The 20,505-nt window shown below is 38.2% G+C and overlaps 1 protein-coding gene across 1 annotated transcript in view; it reads right to left on the bottom strand.

The window, feature by feature from the left end:
* Window positions 1–13,855, bottom strand: part of LOC145680655 (uncharacterized) — a 31,539-nt gene extending 17,684 nt beyond the window's left edge. The window contains exon 1 of the mRNA XM_081751437.1: window positions 13,735–13,855. Within this exon, the coding sequence (XP_081607563.1) occupies window positions 13,735–13,855 (121 nt within the window). The remainder of the gene's footprint in view (window positions 1–13,734) is intronic.
* Between the last annotated feature and the right edge of the window lie 6,650 nt (window positions 13,856–20,505).

Below are 20,505 nucleotides of genomic sequence, written 5' to 3'. Positions count from 1 at the left end.
CAGGTTTACGTCCCATGGTTATGCCGGTTATGCTAAAGCAAGGATGCAAGGAAGCAACGAAATTTAACTAGGCCAAGAATAAAAGCTACTAGCCCACATAACACAATAGAAGTCATTTACTTACCTTTGGTATATTATTAAATACTCGCCCGCACCGATGAAACAGTCGCCATGGGCGAGTGGCTATTTGCATCCCTGGGCTAAAGGAGACGGTGATTATGAGAAATGAATGAAAATGGTAGAACGAAGAAGGTGGGAGGAAACGGGAGAACTCCGAGAAAACCCACGAGCACGGTGTTTGTTCACCACAAAGTTCACACGGCGCGAGCTGGAATCGAACCAGGGACTCCAAGCACCGAAGGTGAACGCTCTACCACTGAGCTACCGCGCCCCCTAGACTTTCAATTGACTGAACACTACATGTATACGTACTATCTATTGCCAAAAAACTCAAATACGTCACCTAACGTTTTTTAAGCTAAATGAATAAAGAGATTGATATTGTATCCTAAATTAAACCCAATTCCAAACCATAATACTCCAATATTTTTTCTATATCTTGAAAAACTGACAGCAAGTTATGTTCTTCAGTCTCTATTAGCACATTCTACACATATGTTCCCCTTGTTTCCACGATGGTCAGATCTTCAATCTATGTTTTCAATACATGATTTATTTCTTTGTAAAGTCAATAACAAATACTATTCTGGCACTTTTACTGGTAACTTCAAATGAATTTCTTTTATTTTCAAGTATTTCCGTATGGATCTCATTTGCGTTTGACTGCCTATGATATCCTTAGCTGTTTTAACTCCGATGATTAAACAAATTTCCAACACTTTTTCACCATTGAGTAGTACATTTATGTTTTACTTTCGGCCGGGTTTTATTGGCATTCATACGACAAACCAGCATCTGCAAACTTACATTACACAGATTTAACAATATCCGTTTTATGATTTTTACGCATCTATACAGACATAAGCAGCGTTTCCAGCGATTTAATCCGAACAACCCTCTGAACGAATGTAAGGCTAGACTGAGCTACTATTGTACAATTTAGACATTACACCCTATAATTTCAATGAAGGATCTAGATGTTATTCCACAAGGAAATGTAAGTACTTTTCGTAGTTACAATCGAGTATTGTCTTCTTTTAGGTCATTATTCCCAAACACTACGTAGATAACTCAATAACTAGGACAGACGTGAGTAGCTGTAGCTATCTCATAGTATCCAATATTAAAATTGAGGTTCAGCATAAAATAAATTCTAAATTCAGGTTCAAGCAAATTCTGTTACATGTTCGCAACGACAGTAAGCATTTATATTAAATGAAGAAAGTGAATGTTATAGCTTGTAACGTTTTGTTCTCCAAAACTGATACGATGGCGATAATAAATAACAATAATCAAGAGAAAATGACTCTAGATTGGGGCATGTTGAGAGTTTGAATACTATGAGTATAAGAGATGTTGGTTTTCGCAAACTAGATAAATATGTAAGAAATTATAATATAAATTATCCATTTTATAACTGGATCTGAAAATGCTGCTAAATAAATTATGAGGAGATAAACAGTTGCAATACTAATAATGTTTTTCTCTGATCTCTTTTACTCAGTATTCTGACGGGAGGGGAACGTAATAAAATACATTATTGTTTGCTGTTGGGTCAATCCATGCAAAGTGATCGAGAAAAAATAAAAATTGTCGCTCGACCATCTCCAAAAAATCTAATTTTTTCATGAATGTTTATCCTATATCAGGATACTTCCAACAAATTTCCAGTAGATTTTATGAACAAAACACCTCCTAGAATATGGCGTCATTACTTAATACTTTGACCCCCTTCTGCTCAAAAACACAAAACGTGCTTTGTTGTGTGTTATTGTATACTAAAGGAAAGGACTAACTATTCCCAAGATTTCAGATTTTTTTTATCCAGGCCCATTGGAGATATTGGACAGTGAAATATGCTAATTTGGCATAATTCCCCAACTTTACGATTTTTTATCAGACCTTTGGGAGCAGTTACAGGTCTGTAAATTTTTGTGTATTAACTTATGTCCCAGAACTATATGCATACACAAATTCAGACCTCCACGTCAGTTGTTTCCTCTCTCCAAACATGTTTTCAATATCCAAAAATGTTGCCACTGCAGACCCTAATTTCACCCCCTTCAAGTGGTTTTAGGAAAAAATGTTAAGAGATCAAAGTTTTAGCTCTGCACGAGTTGGAGACGTCCAGCAATTTTCAATTTGGTAGGACAAATGCATACTGAGATATTCAAAACAACGTAAACGCCTAAAATCGAAAAAACACAAAATGGCACCAGCCCCTGTGTCGCCATGGGATGTTGTAAAAATTAATTTATTGTGGTTTTGAAGTATCCTGATATCGGATAAACATTCATGAAAAAATTAGATTTTTTTGAGATGGTCGAGCGGCACATGCTTGATCGCTTAGAATGGATTGACTCTGTTATAAAAGTAAGAATGCGCATCTAGCAATAAGGTCATTTTTTTTAACGTGGATCTGGTTTTCTTTTCAGGGACGAAGGCAACACCACAAAAATCAATAACTGATACTCAACGTACTTCGGATCCCTTCTCATTATCTGTTACAAACAAAATTACTAGGACCAGTAAAAAACTTTGGAAACCCTATAAAGAAGATGGTTTACCTTCTGAATTATTTTATAGTAAAGTTCATGATAGCCCTGGGTCTTCAATCACAAATAAAATGGGTAAATTTAATATTTTGTAGCCGAATCTTAACTTCTTTCTAATGGAAGACTAGAACTTATTGACAGGACAAGATAGAATATATGTTGATAGAATAATGTATAGATAGAATAGTATATAGATAGAATGGTGATTATGCACTTTAGATTGCCTAGTTTATCGTATAATTGACTAAAATTTTGGTGTTCTAAACTCTTAGTAGTGTTTGAGAAAATTAAACAATAAGCTAGTGTTCTTTGTGAAGCGTTCATTATTTCTCATTATAACATCTAAAAAAATTATTAAGTTACTAAAAGTATTAAACGTTTCTTGCAGACAATAGGATTAGTGTCGCCTCTTGGAGGGTATATGATTGGCAATGGATCAATCGTACCGTCATTCAATATCTGACAGGTGAAGCTAGTAAATGTTCAGAAAGAGTTGTAATTCTTGTAATCAGAACTGCTTGTAATCAGAGTAAAGTATTGGCTCGAGTGAACTTTCCGCAAATTTGTCCTAAATTTTACAATTCTGTTTCGATATAGTCTCTTAAATGCTGCTCTGATCCGTGAAAAGGTTTGTGATAATTATGGGCAACATTTGTCAAAAGTAACATCCGAAAAATAGTATATTTGCTTTCCCTCTGAAAATTTTAATATCGAAGATGTTCCTCGTAGTGGGTGATCGAACAAAAAGAAGGTGAGTGCGATTCTTGCATATATCAAGCAAGACCTGGGTGTTAGCAACTATGACATTAACAATTTTCCCACCATTTGTTGCAAGATTGCTACAAGAAGGAATTTAATATTATAATGTATATGATATTACTCAAAAACAGATACTTGATTGAAATTTTATGTGCGAGTTTCTAGTGCTACGTAACAAACACGAGTTATTTCTTAAGTAGTCCATCACGAATGATAGAAAAAGGATACCTTGCATCCACGATGTGCGAAAAAGATGGTACTCGAAGCGATAAAACACACCACAGTGTATGGTAAACCCCACACTGACGCCCAAGAGGTTGTGCGTTTCATGGGATTCGAAGGGCTTCGCAAGCAGAACAATAGAAGCGGACCTGTACTCTCGACAATTAGCATTAACGCACCTAACAATTCAAAATTAAAGGGTGCCTTCCTTATACAACCCTGACAACCTTGGACCACATATTTCTAACAACCCGTCAGAAGTTAAGAGAATTTGGCTGGGAGGTTTTCATGTATCCATCGTGTGTCAGATGAGGCATTGTCACAGCAACATTTGTTTCGGTATCTGCACAACTTCCTGATAAGGTGTTAAGTTAGTTTCAAAAGCGGCATATGAAACCAACGTGTCACAATTTTTTGACCAGAAACTGCAGAAGTTCTTAAGCGACCGTACTATGATGTTGACGGAGAAATTGCAGAGCGTCATCAAGCTAATATGTGTTGTTTCAAAAGACAGTGAATCTATTCTCTATTTTGATTTGCAAAAGTACAGCACTTCTTACATCACCTTATACAGTATTTTGAGCAACTTTGAATTGTAATATACAATTCATTTTTCCTTTTGCTAGTTTGACTGTTTTAAGCGAAGTTCATCCTATGATTAGTACTAATCATTAAATAATTCCTAGGATATTTTCCTGGAAATTATACATTTTAAGTCCAAACTGATACATTGTTTGAGGTAATGCACCAATCATAAATATGATTCGATTTTAATTACGATGATGTTCATGTTTCACTCAGAATTTTATTTATCTAGGAAATGAAGACGTTCTCGTTTCAGGTTCCAACTTGAAGAAGCTGAGAAATAATGCTTTTCTATTTTAAGAATAAGATGAAAATACCAGAAATACCAAGAAATCATATATTCAAACGATAGAGCTAGTAGGATTCTTGTTGTATAAAAGATAATTGGAAATATTATGAAACAATCGGAGCTTGATTTAAAACACGGAACAAGTCTCGACTCTCTAAAATTACCCTGTTGAAAATGGCCTCCGTTCAAAATATCAGCAAAAAAGTCATTCTAAAGTCTATGGCCATCCCCCCAAAAACCTGAAACGGTGATACAGATGTCAAAATAGGTAAACATTTGTGTCATATTTTCAAGAGTACAATGATTAAAAGTAAAAATATTTGTCCCAGGGTCCTCCACAGGGTCCCAGACGGGTTCCTACTTAAAATTTTCAAATGGTAAAGGAGGTCAAGTAGCATAACGTTGAAAAGCTGTTGGGAAATGAATGAAGACGGAACAAGTCTCAACTCTCTAAAATTACCCTGCGTAAAATGGCGGTCGGTCAAACTGTACATCTTCATTTCGATTCTCCGAGCGCATTCACTTTCCATTTTGCAATACATTTGCACGTATTCACTGTTCCTGCTGCAAGATTTTTTAAAAATCATAATCTAGACAACAAGCATAAGTATCACTATTGTACAGTCATAAACATAAATAAGTAGAGGTAAGAGTCTTTATTTCTTATGGATACAACCTCCACTTATTTATATTCATGGTTGTACATTATATGTTAACTAGTCAGTTCTATACTCAAAGATATCTATACTCAAATGTTGTGTCTTTTCTTTCTTTATTTATTAATTTGCTTTTTTTTTATTTATTTAGGCATTACTGGTCCCAAAGAGCAGAATCTCACAGTAGGGGCATTTCCTTTCTTTTCGTTGAGTACAATAATTAAAGTGAATACAAATTAAAATCCTACTTCAGAAAGAAGAACTAAAACGCAAGATGTTTTGCACAGTGTCATCGTAGAGCGTCGAGACTTGTTCCATCTGCTTTCATTTAACAACAGCTTTAAACGATGTGTTACTGTTACTTGAACCCCCTTGCCATTTGAAAATTTTGAGTAGGACCCAGTCTAGGACCCTGTGGAAGACCCTGGGGCAAATATTTTTACTTTCAATCATTGTACTTTTGAAAACATGACACACATATTTTCCTGTTTGACATCTGTCTCATCGTTTTAGGTTTTTGGGAGTGTCCATAGACTTTACAATTACGTTTTTGCTGACATTTTGAACGGAGGCCAATTTGCACAGGGTAATTTTAGAGTAAAAACTTGTTCCGTCTTCTTTCATTTCTCAAAAGGTTTCCAACAATATGCTACTTGACCCCCTTACCTTTTGTAATTTTTGAGTTGGACCCCGCCTGGGACCCTGCGGTGGCCCTGGGACAAACACTTTTTGCGTTGATACGTTGTACTTTTAAAATGATCAAACACGTCTTTTCCTGTTTTGGCATCTGTCTCATCGTTTGCGATTTCTAGAGATGGACATGGATTTTCTGGGCACCCTGTATATTCATATAACTCGCACATTCGGAAAATTTTTATTACAGTTTCGTAATAGGTGTCAATAGTGCTTTCGATTGGTATATAAACCATCTTCCACTTCGATATATAATCTCCCTCTCTTCCCTTGTAAGTAGTGAACGTCAGACCAGGATTTATAAGATATTTTACACTACATATATCGTTGAGACTATTACATTTAAAGTTCTTAACTTAAAGAGTTTCTAGAAACTGAACAATTTCGTGTCTAAGCAGTTAGCGTACGCGCCTTTGCGTGGGAGACCCGGGTTCGATTCTCGGTGGGAGCTCATGTGGTTCGGATTCCACGTTAATCAGTAGGTCCACGTCTCATATAGTCTAGCTGTTGAAAGGGACGTTAAACTCAAAATCAACTCAACTCAACACAACATTTACACATACTATCTATTGCCAACAACTCGAATAAGTTACCTAACGTTTTTTCTTATCTAAATGAGCAAAGGGTTTGAATTTATTTTCTTGCTTAAACCCAATTCCAAATCATAATGATCTCATATATCTTGGAACACTTACAAGAAGTTATGATCTGCAATATCTATTAACACATGCTACACATAGATTCTTCCCTTTCCATGATGGTGAGATCATCAATCTATGTTATCAACATTTTTTGTGAAATCGATAAGAAATGTATGCTAACACTTTCGCTGGTAACTTTGAATGAGCTCTATTGTAGTCAAATACTTCGGTATGGATCCCATTTATGTTTGAGTGGTGATGACATCTATCACTGGTTTAACTTCGATAATTAAACGAATTTCCGACAGTCTTTTACTAATCAGTTGTACACTTATGGGCATAAAAACTTAGAGTGGTTTCCGGAGTTAAGTAAAAAAAGAAAGAAAAAATGAACCTAGATTCTTACGTCGCTGGAATCGCTGCTTATAGAGAAATTTATTTTCCCTCCATGTTGACAGAGAATGACAAAAGTAGCCTCACAAGAGCAATAGACCATCTTTAAGTCGCAACCAAATAAATATACCCCATCAGGAAGTCGCGGTCGGCAAGAGAGATTGCCGCTGTCGACGGTGGCAGGCCACCGGTAGGCAGCCGGCACCCGTCAGCGGCGGCAAGACGATCTACTTGTTCAAAGTTTCCGACCTTTTGCCGAGGCGGCAAGCAGTCGAAAATCGTTAAAAAAAAAAGCCCTTTTCCGACTCTTTGCAGATTGTTGACGACCGTCAGAGTCGGCAAAACAGTCGGAAAGCCCTCTTTCCGACCTTCTTCCGACCCCTTATTCCGGCCTCTTTTCGACGGCGGCGCCGGCACATTTACTGCGCCTTTATGGCTGTTTGCCGACTGCTTCGCAAGGCCTCTTTTCGACGGCGGCACCGGCGCATTTACTGCGGTTTTATGGCTGTTTGCGGACTGCTCGGCAAGGCAACTTTCCGACGACGGCGCCGGAACATATAATGCTCATTTCCGGCTGTTTACCGACTGTTCAGCAAGACAACTATTCTACGGCGGCGCCGGCGGATTTTATGCATCTTTTCTGCTGTTTGCCGACTGCTCGGAAAGGCTACTTTCCAGCGGCGGCGCCCGCGCATTTTATGCGTCTTTCCGGCTGTTTGCCGACTGCTCGAAAGGACCTCTTTTCGATGTCGGCTTCCCGATTCTCCCACAGGCGTCATCCGACCTCTTTCCGCCATCGAAAAGTGGCCCTTTGCCGACTGGAAATCAACCTTTCAGGAGGGCAAAATTTTCATCACCTTTTACATTAGTCTTGCCTAAGTCTTCCCCCATGCTATGATTTCTCGACAAGGAGCACCCTTGCAAGTTCTTGAAGTATAATACTTGCATTTTTGTGTGTGTCCCAGAATAAAATTTCTTCCTTTTTGTTTTTTTGCAGCACTCTCAGCCAAAAAACAAGAAATTGAACGGGACTTAATCAAAATTACGTCTTAATCAAGACTACGTCGAAAAAAAATCTTATGTATGTACTATTTATTGGCTATATTGTTTGTATGAAATAATGTACATACGTTTCATTGTAGGCGTTTAATCTTACTTTCTAATAATTCCTAGTATAAAGCAACTATGAGAATATAGGAGGTCAGAAGAGTGTCCCATGTTTTAGCTAGTAATCTATTTTCCGAAAAGTAAACTCGAGTCTTGGGTTTCTACAGCCCATTGATCCACTTTCTTTACACATAAAATAAAGTGTCGAAGCGGATATGGTCTCTATCGTCAGTTCTATAGTTTCCAGTAATTTGGCATGTAGTCTATAGTAGATTGTGTTTTTGAAAACCTAAGAGACACCAAAATGGAACGTTGGATTTCCGAAGCGAATCATCACAAAGTTTTAACTACGTATATGTAAGATCGAAAGGAAATCGTTTTCTCATGAAGGGAAGACAATGATGACTGGTTTTTATTGCAAAAATAGATCACTTCTGTTATAAATTATGATCCTAGATGCATCCCATTTTGCGATACAACCTTTTGTCTTCATATACATAGAACTCAGGGCAGTTGTCCCCCAGGGGCGGATTAAAGGAGGGGGCGAGGGGGCGATCCCCCCCCCAAGAGCCCTCTAAAATATTAAAATTACACACACTGCCGCTCGTAGCTTACCGCCACACGAACGAAAGTTTGTGATCATTCTTGCATTATTTCAAAAGAGGGTTAATTCTTTAAATTTTATTTAAAAATAGTCTCCGTTTAGCATGCCGCGTTTACGCTAACGATAATTCGAGTCATAATATCAGATAAATCTCAGGAAGATGGACGATGTTGCTTGAAGCCAGAACATCTGGAAAACTATCCATGGCTGGTTCTTTCCCATAAGGAGAGGGATCTTTTTTGTAAATATTGCTCACTTTTTGCAACGGGTTTTGTGGGGAGGGGGGCGATCGAAGAAACGTGCCTCTCCAAACTCTTGAGATTAAACCTTTGAAGAAATTCGCTACTTTCTACGGTATTTTAGAAACTCACAAGGCACAATATCACATTAACGCTCTTGAGGTCGGAAAAGCGTTTCTGAAAAACTACTGGGAACCAGTGAAATCAGTCGAGAATCAAATCAACTCGTCAAGAAGACAAGTCATCCAAAATTGCGACAAACTCGCGAAATTAATGTTGGGAAATGTGATATTCCTTGGAAGGCAAGGCATTGCTTTTCAAGGCCACACGGACAAGGGCACCGATTTCTCCATACATTTGGGGGATCATTCAGATCCAGAATTTATATATATGAGGATTTTAAGACAAATTGCATTCAAATTATGTCAAATATTGTATATTCATAAATACAATAGGGAGGCCCACATGAGATTTGGGGGGCCGGCCCCCAGGATCGGCGCCCTTGCACAAGGACGGTGCGTGTGCGGATAATTGGACCTCAGATGGTGACAGTGCAGAAACTAAGTTCAACGAGGGCAATTTTCGAGAATTGATCAAATTTAGAATGGCTTGTAGTGACGATCTCTTAAAAAATAACTAGAAGAAAGCATCGAAAAGGACCATTTTTGCCAATAAAACCACACAAAATGCCCTCATTGAGGATTGGGGATGAGAAATCACGCCTGTAAAATTGTCAATCGAGTGCGAGAGGATCAGTTTTATTCTATTATGTTTGATGAGACTACGGTCGTTTCGCACACATCTCAGCTGTCTTTGATTCTAAGGTACGAACACATGGGTGAAATCAGAGAAGACTGCTTCGGTTTCATTGATCCTCGATCAGCAGAGCTGAAAGGTGAGGACATTGGTTCGAGCTCGGAATCCGAAGACGCAAAACCGCCCGAACTCTCACTGACTGGAGGGAAAATTGGAGAAATTTTTCTATCTTTGCTACGAGACTTCTCACTCGACCCGAAAAACTGCGTTGGTATTGGTACAGATGGTTGCGCCGTCACGACCTCTCAAAGTCGCCGGGCAGTGCAGGAGATCCAGAAGGAGGCTTCAAACGCGCTGCACTGTTCATATTGCAGTCACAGCCTCAACTTGTCCATCTTCAGGTCGTCGTCAGTACAGTGCATGAGGAACTGTCTGGGAACAACGAAAGAGATCATTACGTTTATCACCGCATCGTCAAAACGTAATACTGTCCTCAAACTTATGGTTAGTGGCCAGTTGGATACATTGTGTGAAACGAGATGGGTTGAACGGATCGACGCGGTGTTACAATTTCACGTGAAATTTCAATAAATGAGGTTATACGTGTGTTCCAAGTGATCCGAGTTAGATACAGCAGCCAAAGCATGGGCACTTTCTTCTGCCATGCACGACAGCGAGTTTATCGTAACTATTACGTGTCTTCAGGGTGTTCTCACGATAACCCTCCCCTCAACCGACTTTTGCAGAAGACAAATTTAGACATGAACGCAACGTCAGATGCCATTCAGGACACTATCACAGCATTAAACAAGAAGCGTTCAAATAGCAAAGAATTCAAGGCAACTTTCGAAGCAATATCCAGAATGGTTACCAGTGTCGACGTGCAGATTCAAACTCCTCATCTCACCCAAAGACAACACATCGTACGAACTTCAGGCCAGATGACACGGCATCTTACTACTGAAGAAGTGTCTACATTCAGTTAATAGAGTCGGTTGTAGAAGACCTCAAAACTCGTCTTGCGCAGGAAGTTTTAAATGTATACGGACTCAACATTCTATTGCCAATACGCGCAACTGACTAAACTCTGAGCAACAACTTCCGCGTTCTAGCAGAAAGATTTTACAAAACTATCAGAACTCAAGAAAATGTGCTGTTTTCCCTCTCTAGTTCTGAATTTGCAATCTGCACTTCTAAATGGAAGAGAATTAAAGAAAAAGGTGGAACTCTATCACGGACTGTGTTGGAGGCCTCGACCACCAGCGACGAAGATCTTCACGTGACTATTCGAAAACTGCTGCGCATACTTGTAACCCTGTGTACGGATTCCACGTTAATCAGTAGGTCTCATATAGCCTCGCTGCTGAAAGGGACGCTTAACTCAACATCAACTCAACTTGTAATCCTGCATTCGTGTGTGGCCAGTGCAGAACGATCTTAATCCACATTGCACTGACTGAAAACGTGGTTGCGATCTCGTTCTGGCGAAAAGCGGCTGAATGGACCAGCACTTTTAAATGTCATAGGGACATTGTCGTAGATCGCGACAGTATTATATCGACAAATACGCTTTGTGTGGTATTCGCCGAAAAGCGTGTTTTGCGTTGTAACTTGTAAGTTCTTTTGTCCTTTTGTTGAATTCATTTTACTAAAATACAGAAACATTATGAGCGTTCTAAAATAAGTTTAACCTGATATTTTTTCTAGCGAAATATTTAGTAAAGCATAGCCACGACCAGGCCTGTAGACAGAATGGGCCTTATACTGAATCGTTCTGACGCGTGATTAGTGCCATACTAAAGAGTTCGACTAACATATGTTCCCTGCAGTAGTAAGGCTTTTAGTATGACGCTAATCATAACGTCAAAATGACTCTGTAGTAGACGCAAAATGATAAGGCGGAATATCTTTTTCGAGGAGGGGAAATTGTGGTGTAAATTCCGTAGCAATTATATCTTTCACCCTCTTTTCCTGAATTCGTTTTACCTTTATTTTTTGGGGGGGGATTTCGGGGAACCTATCCCACTCTACAATAAAGAGCCCCCCTAAGACTTATTGTTTAATCCGCCAATGTTGTCCCCTTAGCACTTAGATGATACCACTCTCAGGAGGAGATTGCTCTCTGGAACCTCAAACGATGCCACTAATATTCGAACATAATTTTAAAACTACATATATACGTGCAGTTAATGTTAAAATACAATATCCCAAAAACAATATTAAAACACTGAAGTGACAATAGTGTATTTAAAATGTGGTGTAAATGTCACGACTGAAAACTGTGACAAAATATAAAACTGGTGGAACACCAGACATCAGCCACCATACTAAGGCTGTCCGGTCATAGGAGCATGTGTAACATCAACAATTTGTAGGCAATAAATTAAAGGCCATGTTCTGTACTTTAGTTGAAAATAAGTCATATTAACTAAAATTGAGATGCTAAATCGATGTGTGAAGTCAGTTTTCTCCTGATATCAAACATTTATATTATGCAGTCACGTGACATTTTGTTACACAGACATAGGACATGTATTTTGCGTATACAAACATGTCTATACAAATTTCTAAGGAAATGACAATTGTGATCGTTTTCTCTTGTATATATCTGGAGGATTCTCTATGATGATAAACCAGCAATATTCAACAGATAAATTGCTGTTCCATCGTCCTCTGAAATCAGCTTTTCAAATGTTGCAATATCCTGGTAGAACCGTTCCACATGTTCCAATTTTGTGGACAGAAGTGCAAATGTGAATAAAAAACAATTTCAGGAATATGTGGCATCCTGTGGTGCAGAAGCAGTGCAATGTATCACTAACAATACTTCCAAAAATTGATGATTTATATTACTAAGTAAATCACTACACTAACTTGAATGCATGCCATGCTGCCTTTTCTATGTCCGACTTTGTACATTCAAACTCACTATCCGGTATTACAGTTCTTATTTGTGAGCCAATGAACACGCCTTCGTTTATCTTTGTGTCACTTAGGTTTAAGAATTTTGTCTTCAATCTTTGAAATATGCCCTATCCAGATTTAATGCTTGCATGAATATTCCCATCAAATTTATTTTGATGGCTGATGGGGGGAGAAAAATATCTTCAGGAGGCCACAGCTATCCTCCGAAATGAGAGACTAGCTCATTCCATTGGATCCAAGAGAGTATGTGTGACCTCGTTCGGCCTAATCTAGACAGGGAGTCAAAACTACCACGCCTACCGGCGGAGGTGAGGTTTTGGTTATCCTCCGAAATAGGCAATTAGATCGTGCCCTTGGGTTCGGGAGATAGGATTGCGTGGTACCCCAACACGGCGAGAAAGAGGAGGAATGGAATGCAAGCAGATAGATAGACTGATTGCACCTACGCCCTACCGGCAGTCCACAAAGAGAGCTTCGTGAGTGTTCTTGAGTCCGGGATGGGGTACTTGTATCCTAATGCACACTTGTATCTCAAGAGTAGCAATTCTTCGTTCAGGCTTGATATTCTACTAGGTGTAGGATCCACAACTCTACCCGGGAAGCCGCCGCTAACAAATGGTCATTGTCTTTAAAGGGAGGCTGTCTACATTACCCATTGTGTCTGGCTATGTACGGGGTACCTCTTCTGCAAATATAGGAAGTTCCGTATTGCTTAAACAATCCTACCGAGGGAGGATGTAGTGGTCAAACACAATGATGGCCTAAACGTACCATTGGGAGCAGAAGGTAGCATAGCTACACCACGCAGGTTACGTAGTAGTTAAACACGTTAAAGATAGGTAGCCCCGTATTACTTTGGCGAGCCTGCCAGGAGAGGTCTCGCTCCCAAATAAACCTGTCTGTTCGCAGACGGTCTACAACAATCATTGGCTCTTGCAATGTACTGTGTACCTCTACCTTTATTAGAGAAAGTCCCGTATTGCTTGGGCGATTCTACCGCAAGTGGAATGTCAGCTTCCTGCCTGCAGGGGGACTGAATAATTACTGAGAAAAGTGCCTATTCCATCTATCTGGGTAACGGTTTCTGATCCCAGATGAAGGGAGGAAGCTCTGTAGGATAAGGCGCTGGCATCAAACTTAAATAGTGGACTTAACACGTGCCAATCCGGATTTCTATGTGTTCGCGGTACCTCTATGTGCAAGTCGGTAGCCAGTGAACGTATAGAGGTAGGCAGCGCCAGAATTGAACAAGTCCCCTCGGGCATGTCTGCGACTCTCCGATTGAGTTGGACTCTGCTGGGCTTTGGTCATACCGTGGGATTCCTTGGCTTATCTGAGCTTACCCAGGAATTTGGGAGGAGTTAGCATGTGAACGGACGATGAACATGGGCGGACGATAAGCATGGCATGCGTTGCCTTAACGTTGAGGCACCGTGCCTTCAGAGTAGGGATGGCCAAAATATCCGGATAACGGATATCCGGATAAGAAATTATCCGGTATCCGTTTTTGAGGAAACGGATAATCCGGATAACGGATAATATCCGGATAACGGATAATATCCGGATGACGGATAACGGATAATATCCGGATAACGGATAATATCCGGATGACGGATAACGGATAATATCCGGATGACGGATAACGGATAATATCCGGATAACGGATAATATCCGGATGACGGATAATATCCGGATGACGGATAACGGATAATATCCGGATGACGGATAACGGATAATATCCGGATGACGGATAATATCCGGATAACGGATAATATCCGGATGACGGATAACGGATAATATCCGGATAACGGATACTATCCGGATGATGGATAACGGATAATATCCGAATGACGGATAATATCCGGATGAAGGATAACGGATAATATCCGAATTACGGATAATATTCGGATGACAGATAATATTCGGATAATGGATAAAGAATAATATCCGGATAAAGGATAATGTCCAGATGATATATAATATTCGGATAACGGATAATATTCGGATGTCAAATAACGAATTATGTACCGATAATGAATTATATCTAACTTACTGATAACGGAGAATATTTGCGTGAAGAATAAGAAGACAATTATTGAATATCTGGAAATTAATTATTGCTGACTATAAAATAATTGTGAGATTGCCTTGTTCGGGTTTTTACAATTGGTTAATAAATTCAATTTTTTATTACAAAAAATATAGGATAATAAGTTTCAGAATATTATATATATATATATATATATATATATATATATATATATATATATATATATATATTGTGCGTGTTTGCATTTTAAACGCTTAAAATAGGGATGGGCACGAGTCGAGCCAAAGGTAATTTTCTCTAGTCGAGTTCCCAGCCGAGTCGCTGTTTTGAGATAGAATTTCGAGTCGAGTCGAGTTTGATAAATGGCTCGCTCGTTCAGTTCGTTTTAGCTCGTTTAGAAATCATTACCTCATTAGACTATAAAGCAAAGCCATGAGATTTGTAAGCAGTAATGTGGAATATTTTTAGTGCTGCTCACGAGATGGGACACTGCTCGTATCTCGTTTCGTCTCGATAACGAGACGACAATAGATTTTTATAACGAGACAGCTTCAAATACGGTAAGCATCAATATAAGTATATACTGTAGTTCTTACCATCAAGGCTCAGACCTGCACGGTCTAAGTTTTAAGACCAAGCAGAAGCCCACTCCGGGAAGTGATGTTAACCGGCTCAACTCGGTTCAACTGAGTGAACAGCTTGAGCCGGCTCGGTTGGGATAAGACAACGGCTCGGCTTAACTTAAACGGACGGCTTGAGCTGGTTCGTTGCGATGAGCCATCGACTTGACTCAAGTAAGCAGGTAGCTGAAGCCGGCTCGGTTGAGATGAGCCATTGACTCTGTTTGACTCTGCTCAGGTGAGCCTTCAGTTCGTTGGGTTCGGTTGAAATGAGTCCATCGGCTCGGGGCGACTCGGTTGAACTGAGCCAATGGCTCCAGTGTGCTCGGTTAGGGTAAGCCATCAACTCGGTTCGGTTCCGCTCAGGTGAGCCACCGGCTCAAGCCGACTCGATTGGGATGAGCCATCGGATCGAGCCGGCTTAATTGGGATGAGCTGTTGTCTCGGCTCACTTGTCTGTAGGGATGCGCACGAGACGAGTCGAGATTTAAAACTGTTTCGACTCGTCTCGAGAAAACGCTGTTCAAGGTTTTATATTATATTATATTATAAATATATTTAAAACCTTTACATGCCGTACATATAAGCTTTTTTTTAAATAATTTACATATTACGTAGCAAATTGCGATACAAATTATATATTGGAGCTCCCTCGTGGCTAAGCAGTTAGCATACGCGCCTTTGGCGTGGGAGACCCGGGTTCGATTCCCGGCGGGAGCTCATGTGGTTCGGAATCCACGTTAATCAGTAGGACCACGTCTCATATAGCCTCGCTGCTGAAAGGGACGCTAAAACTAAAATCAACTCAACAAATTATATATTCATACGGGAAGTCCAATAAATACGCAAGTACTTGACAATTGCATTCATTATGAAGGAAATTATGAATTACTTTCGTATTTATTGGATTTCTTCTATGAATTTATTATTATTATTATTATTATTATTATTATTATTATTATTATTATTATTATTATTATTATTATTATTATTATTATTATTATTATTATTATTATTTTCTCGACTACAAAGATACAAAGAATAATAATTCAGTCACTAGTAACCTAGAAGCGAAAGTGACTTCTAATTGGAAATAATAGTCTAGATCTATGTATTTAATTTCGGGTAGATGCTACAGGGTTCCTTAGAATTTACTGCTTTTATTATATTTATATTTTATTATATTATATTATTGGTCAAGTTTAGCGAAATAAGAGTTTTACCACAGAGACAAATTGAACAATTAGGGTCAGAAAAACAACGCATTGGCTGTTCTTTCTTCAAACATACACACACAAAGAGAGAGCCCATTTGGTCAGGATGTTTTTTCAGTTAGCCTTGTGGCGTCTCGCATCGCAAGGAGAAATCTTGCAAGTATAGTATTCATGTACAAAGGTAATATGACGCTGTGTCATAAAGATAATAAAATAAATTAATAAATAGCACCATATATATAACGAACTCAGGAATTATTCCCTGGAGAATTCCTTTCTCACAAAACCTGCCTTATTAGCAGCTTAAATTAACAATTTATTAAAAAAAAATATCCTGTTTAGTATTCACAGAGAATATTTTTGTTTCAAAATTTAAATTTGATGGCTGCAACAGTAGACTTTTAATACATTCACAATATATCCACTGAATTGCGAAATAGTCTACCTCCAGACGCACTTAATTTCTTAACCATCCCCAAGTTAATCGAACAGTTTGATACATTTGAATGTGACTTAAATTTATATTCGTAACTATTCTTATTAACAGTGGCGTAACTAAAGGCTTGAGGGCCTCCCCGCAAACAGCGAGGAGTGGGGCCCCTTCTCTACGTCCAACTTCATTATTTGGGGCCCCTGATAGCTTGAGCCCCCCGCAATGTGGGGTCTGCGGGGCCCTTATTTACGTCCCTGCCTATTAAACACGGAGATTATGAAGGAACGGATGTACTGTACAAAATAGTATAAAAGTATCTAATTCGGATTTATATAATCCCACAGTCCAACCCAAGAGTGAACCACAAGAGATTGACTTTCTGATTTTAAACAAGATAATGTGCCTAGCTGAGACTTTACATTGTGAAGATTATATTAGTAAAAATTATGCAAATGCAATTTTACAATTTAATAGATATTACTAAATATTGAGCCTCCCCGTAGCTATGTGGTTAGCGTACGCTTCTTCGGCGTGGGAGTCCGCGGTTTGATTCACGGTAGGAGCTCATGTGGTTCAAATTTCACGTTAAGCTGTAGGTTCACATCTCATACAGCTTTGCTCCTGAAAGGGACACTAAACTATAATCTAATTTAATATTACTATTTTTTTAATGGCTTACCAAGATGACGTGAATTTGACTGCCATCAAATCCGTTTTATATTTTCACCTAATCCAATGGATATTAATATAACAATTATAAGACACGAATGTATATAAATATTCAGAAACAAGTGTATACACACACACACACACACGCATACCAAATATCAACACTTCAAGACTATTTTGCAAGTGGTAGACTGCGCTGCATCAAGCAGTGTTATCTTCAAACAAAACTTCTTCGTTTTCCCATTAACGTCTCATATAGTCTCGCTGCTGAACGGGACGTTAAACTCAAAATCAACTCAACTTATTTTCCCATTTTCTGAGCTGAGCTGATTTTGAGTTTAATATTCCGTTCAGCAGCGAGATTATATGAGACATGAACCTACTTATTAACTTGAAATCCGAACCATATGATCTCCCGCCGGGAATCGAATCCGGGTCTCCTACACCAAGGGCACGTACGCTAACCGCTTAACCACGAAGGAGCTCAATCATCTTCCCATTTGTCTGCATTATTTGATTCTCCCACAGATTTGTCATACATATTTGCACTTGTCATTGGTTTTAGCATTTTCGTGGAGGGTTCAAACTTGTCACAATCTGTAAGCTGAACATACTCAGAAACTAAAAGAATTACGTTCATTGTGTACGATAAAGAACTTCGTGCTTGAAACGAGTGTTTCATTTTTCTCTGAATATCTTTCTTCAGGAAAGAGTCGGTTCTCTGTATTGGAAAGAGTGAAGGGCGAATTTATATTTTATGAATGGATAACATTTTAAGAAGTATATACAAAACATGCCGCTTCCGACATAGCCCTGAAGCATTTCTTTTAGCGGTGTCTCCTAACTGGCTGTCCCCTGATGTCCATACCCCCTACCTTCTCAAGTTGTAAATTGAAAAGGGACAGAAACATTCCAGATAACCACATACTCAGATTTCAGTTGACAGTAATAAAACTATGGGTAGGTAGTAAACAGTCTTTTGTAGAATCACGTTTTGCTTATTTTTGAATATTTCTGTGAATTCGACAATACAACAGCGTAAATACTGACTGGTTTTATTACTCCTACTATCGATTCAACTAAAAAGAACAATTCTCGACGGTCGAACTATTTTTTTTTCTGTTCTCTAGAAGTGGGAATCAAGATGCTAGATGAATGTAAATTATGCAGGGTGGAAAAAAACATTTTGTTAATTTTTTTATTTAAATCGTTTTTTCATTTAAACCAAATCTTTCTCCTCTTATACTACAAATCGCGAACTGAAGAAAAAAAAAATTAGGAATTAGTATTAAATATTAATTATACAATTTAAGTGAAAGTACCGGGGTTGAATTTTCAATTAATCCCCAATCAACCTATTTCAACCCCAAACAAAGTTTCTTAAGCATTACGGAAAAAGTACAACAACTGCATTTTATCAACATTGCATTTTTTCCCAAACGTTACTAATATTTGGTAGGGCATATTTTTAAAAAAATCAGAACTAGCTTGCGGCACGAAATACATATAAAATCTATAAATTTCGCCTAAAGTTATAAAATCTAATATATATATATATATATATATATATATATATATATATATGGGAACAAACAGACATGCACATAAAAGAATTTTCTTCTTAAATTCGAATGGTGATTTCCTCGTTGGAATAGTTTATGATTTACAAACCCTATGTTACGAAGAAAAGAAAGCAGGATTGCCTTGTTACCCGTTCAAAATGGAATTTTCCCTAATCATTCTCTGCATAACACTCATATTCGTACTGTGCTGTACATACATTTGAGTCTCATCGTATTATGATTATTATCCTCCATAATTGAAATAACAGAACAGAAAAGGGGTTTTACTTATTTTCACTTCAAATTAATTTATTTCGGAATTTGATTTTAATAATCACTTGATTGTTTAGAAAATCAAATGTTTTAAATCTTGATTTAAATCATAATGATTTATCAGAATTAATCCAATGCTCCAGATTAAATCAGAATTAATCCAATCCTCCAGATATAGCATTTTTACTAAATGCTTACTAAATCCAATAAATTATTATAGACTGCCAATTGCTCATTTAGACAATTTACGAAGTTCACTTTAGCGCAACAGTTTTATACACATTAGATATCTGGATAGTTACTTAAGTGTTGTTAGCATATTTAAAGTCTATCAGATATCATGACATATAATTATTAGTTTTAATTAACTGAAATGAGAAGAAAATTAAAGCCCGCTGGCGAAAGGTTAACTATTAACTTTAAAAATACCTGTCCCTTTTTGAAGTAATAAATGCTGGTACGGTATTGGTTTCAAGGAAAATACGTTTCTGTGTGATTAGTTACTTCGAAATAATTTGAAAAATAAGCAAAGATTTTCGAGACATTCGAGTCGAATCAAGATTTTTAAGAGTAGTCTCGACTCGACTCGTGTCTCGACTGAGAAATTCGAGTAGAGACAGAAGTTTGTCTCGACTCGAAACAGAGTCGAAATTCGAGACGTGTCTCGACTCGTGCGCATCCCTACTTCTCGATTCGGCTCCATAGCGAATGAGCTATGAGCCTAGCCGCTCGAGCCGTTGAAAAACCTGAGCAGAGTAGTTTTGAACATGTTTGGCCGGCGCCCTATAACTTTTAACAAATTTTGGCTCGAGCCCGAATACTTGCTCCCCCGGGATTCAAATTCCAACCTCATGAACAACGTTCTTGCCTCCTAGATTTCACGACTACCTAGGTCGCAGTCAACTAGTTCTTCGTATTCAGATACAAACTGCCTATCTTTCATGTTTATACATGGTGTTAAATAATAATAATAATAATAATAATAATAATAATAATAATAATAATAATAATAATAATAATAATAATAATAATTGTAGTAGAAGTAGTAACATTGATAATAATTATATAATAATTATATTGTCTATGTGGAATAATTCAAGAGAGTACTTGAAACTACATACAGGATTTGGCTCGTTTTGG

This window comes from Thermobia domestica, chromosome 1 (genome assembly GCF_964235325.1).
Source record: "Thermobia domestica chromosome 1, izTheDome1.hap1.1, whole genome shotgun sequence".
NCBI classification, from domain to species: domain Eukaryota; kingdom Metazoa; phylum Arthropoda; class Insecta; order Zygentoma; family Lepismatidae; genus Thermobia; species Thermobia domestica.
Note: the sequence above shows the minus strand (reverse complement) of the source record. Positions and strands in the feature narration are given on the sequence as shown.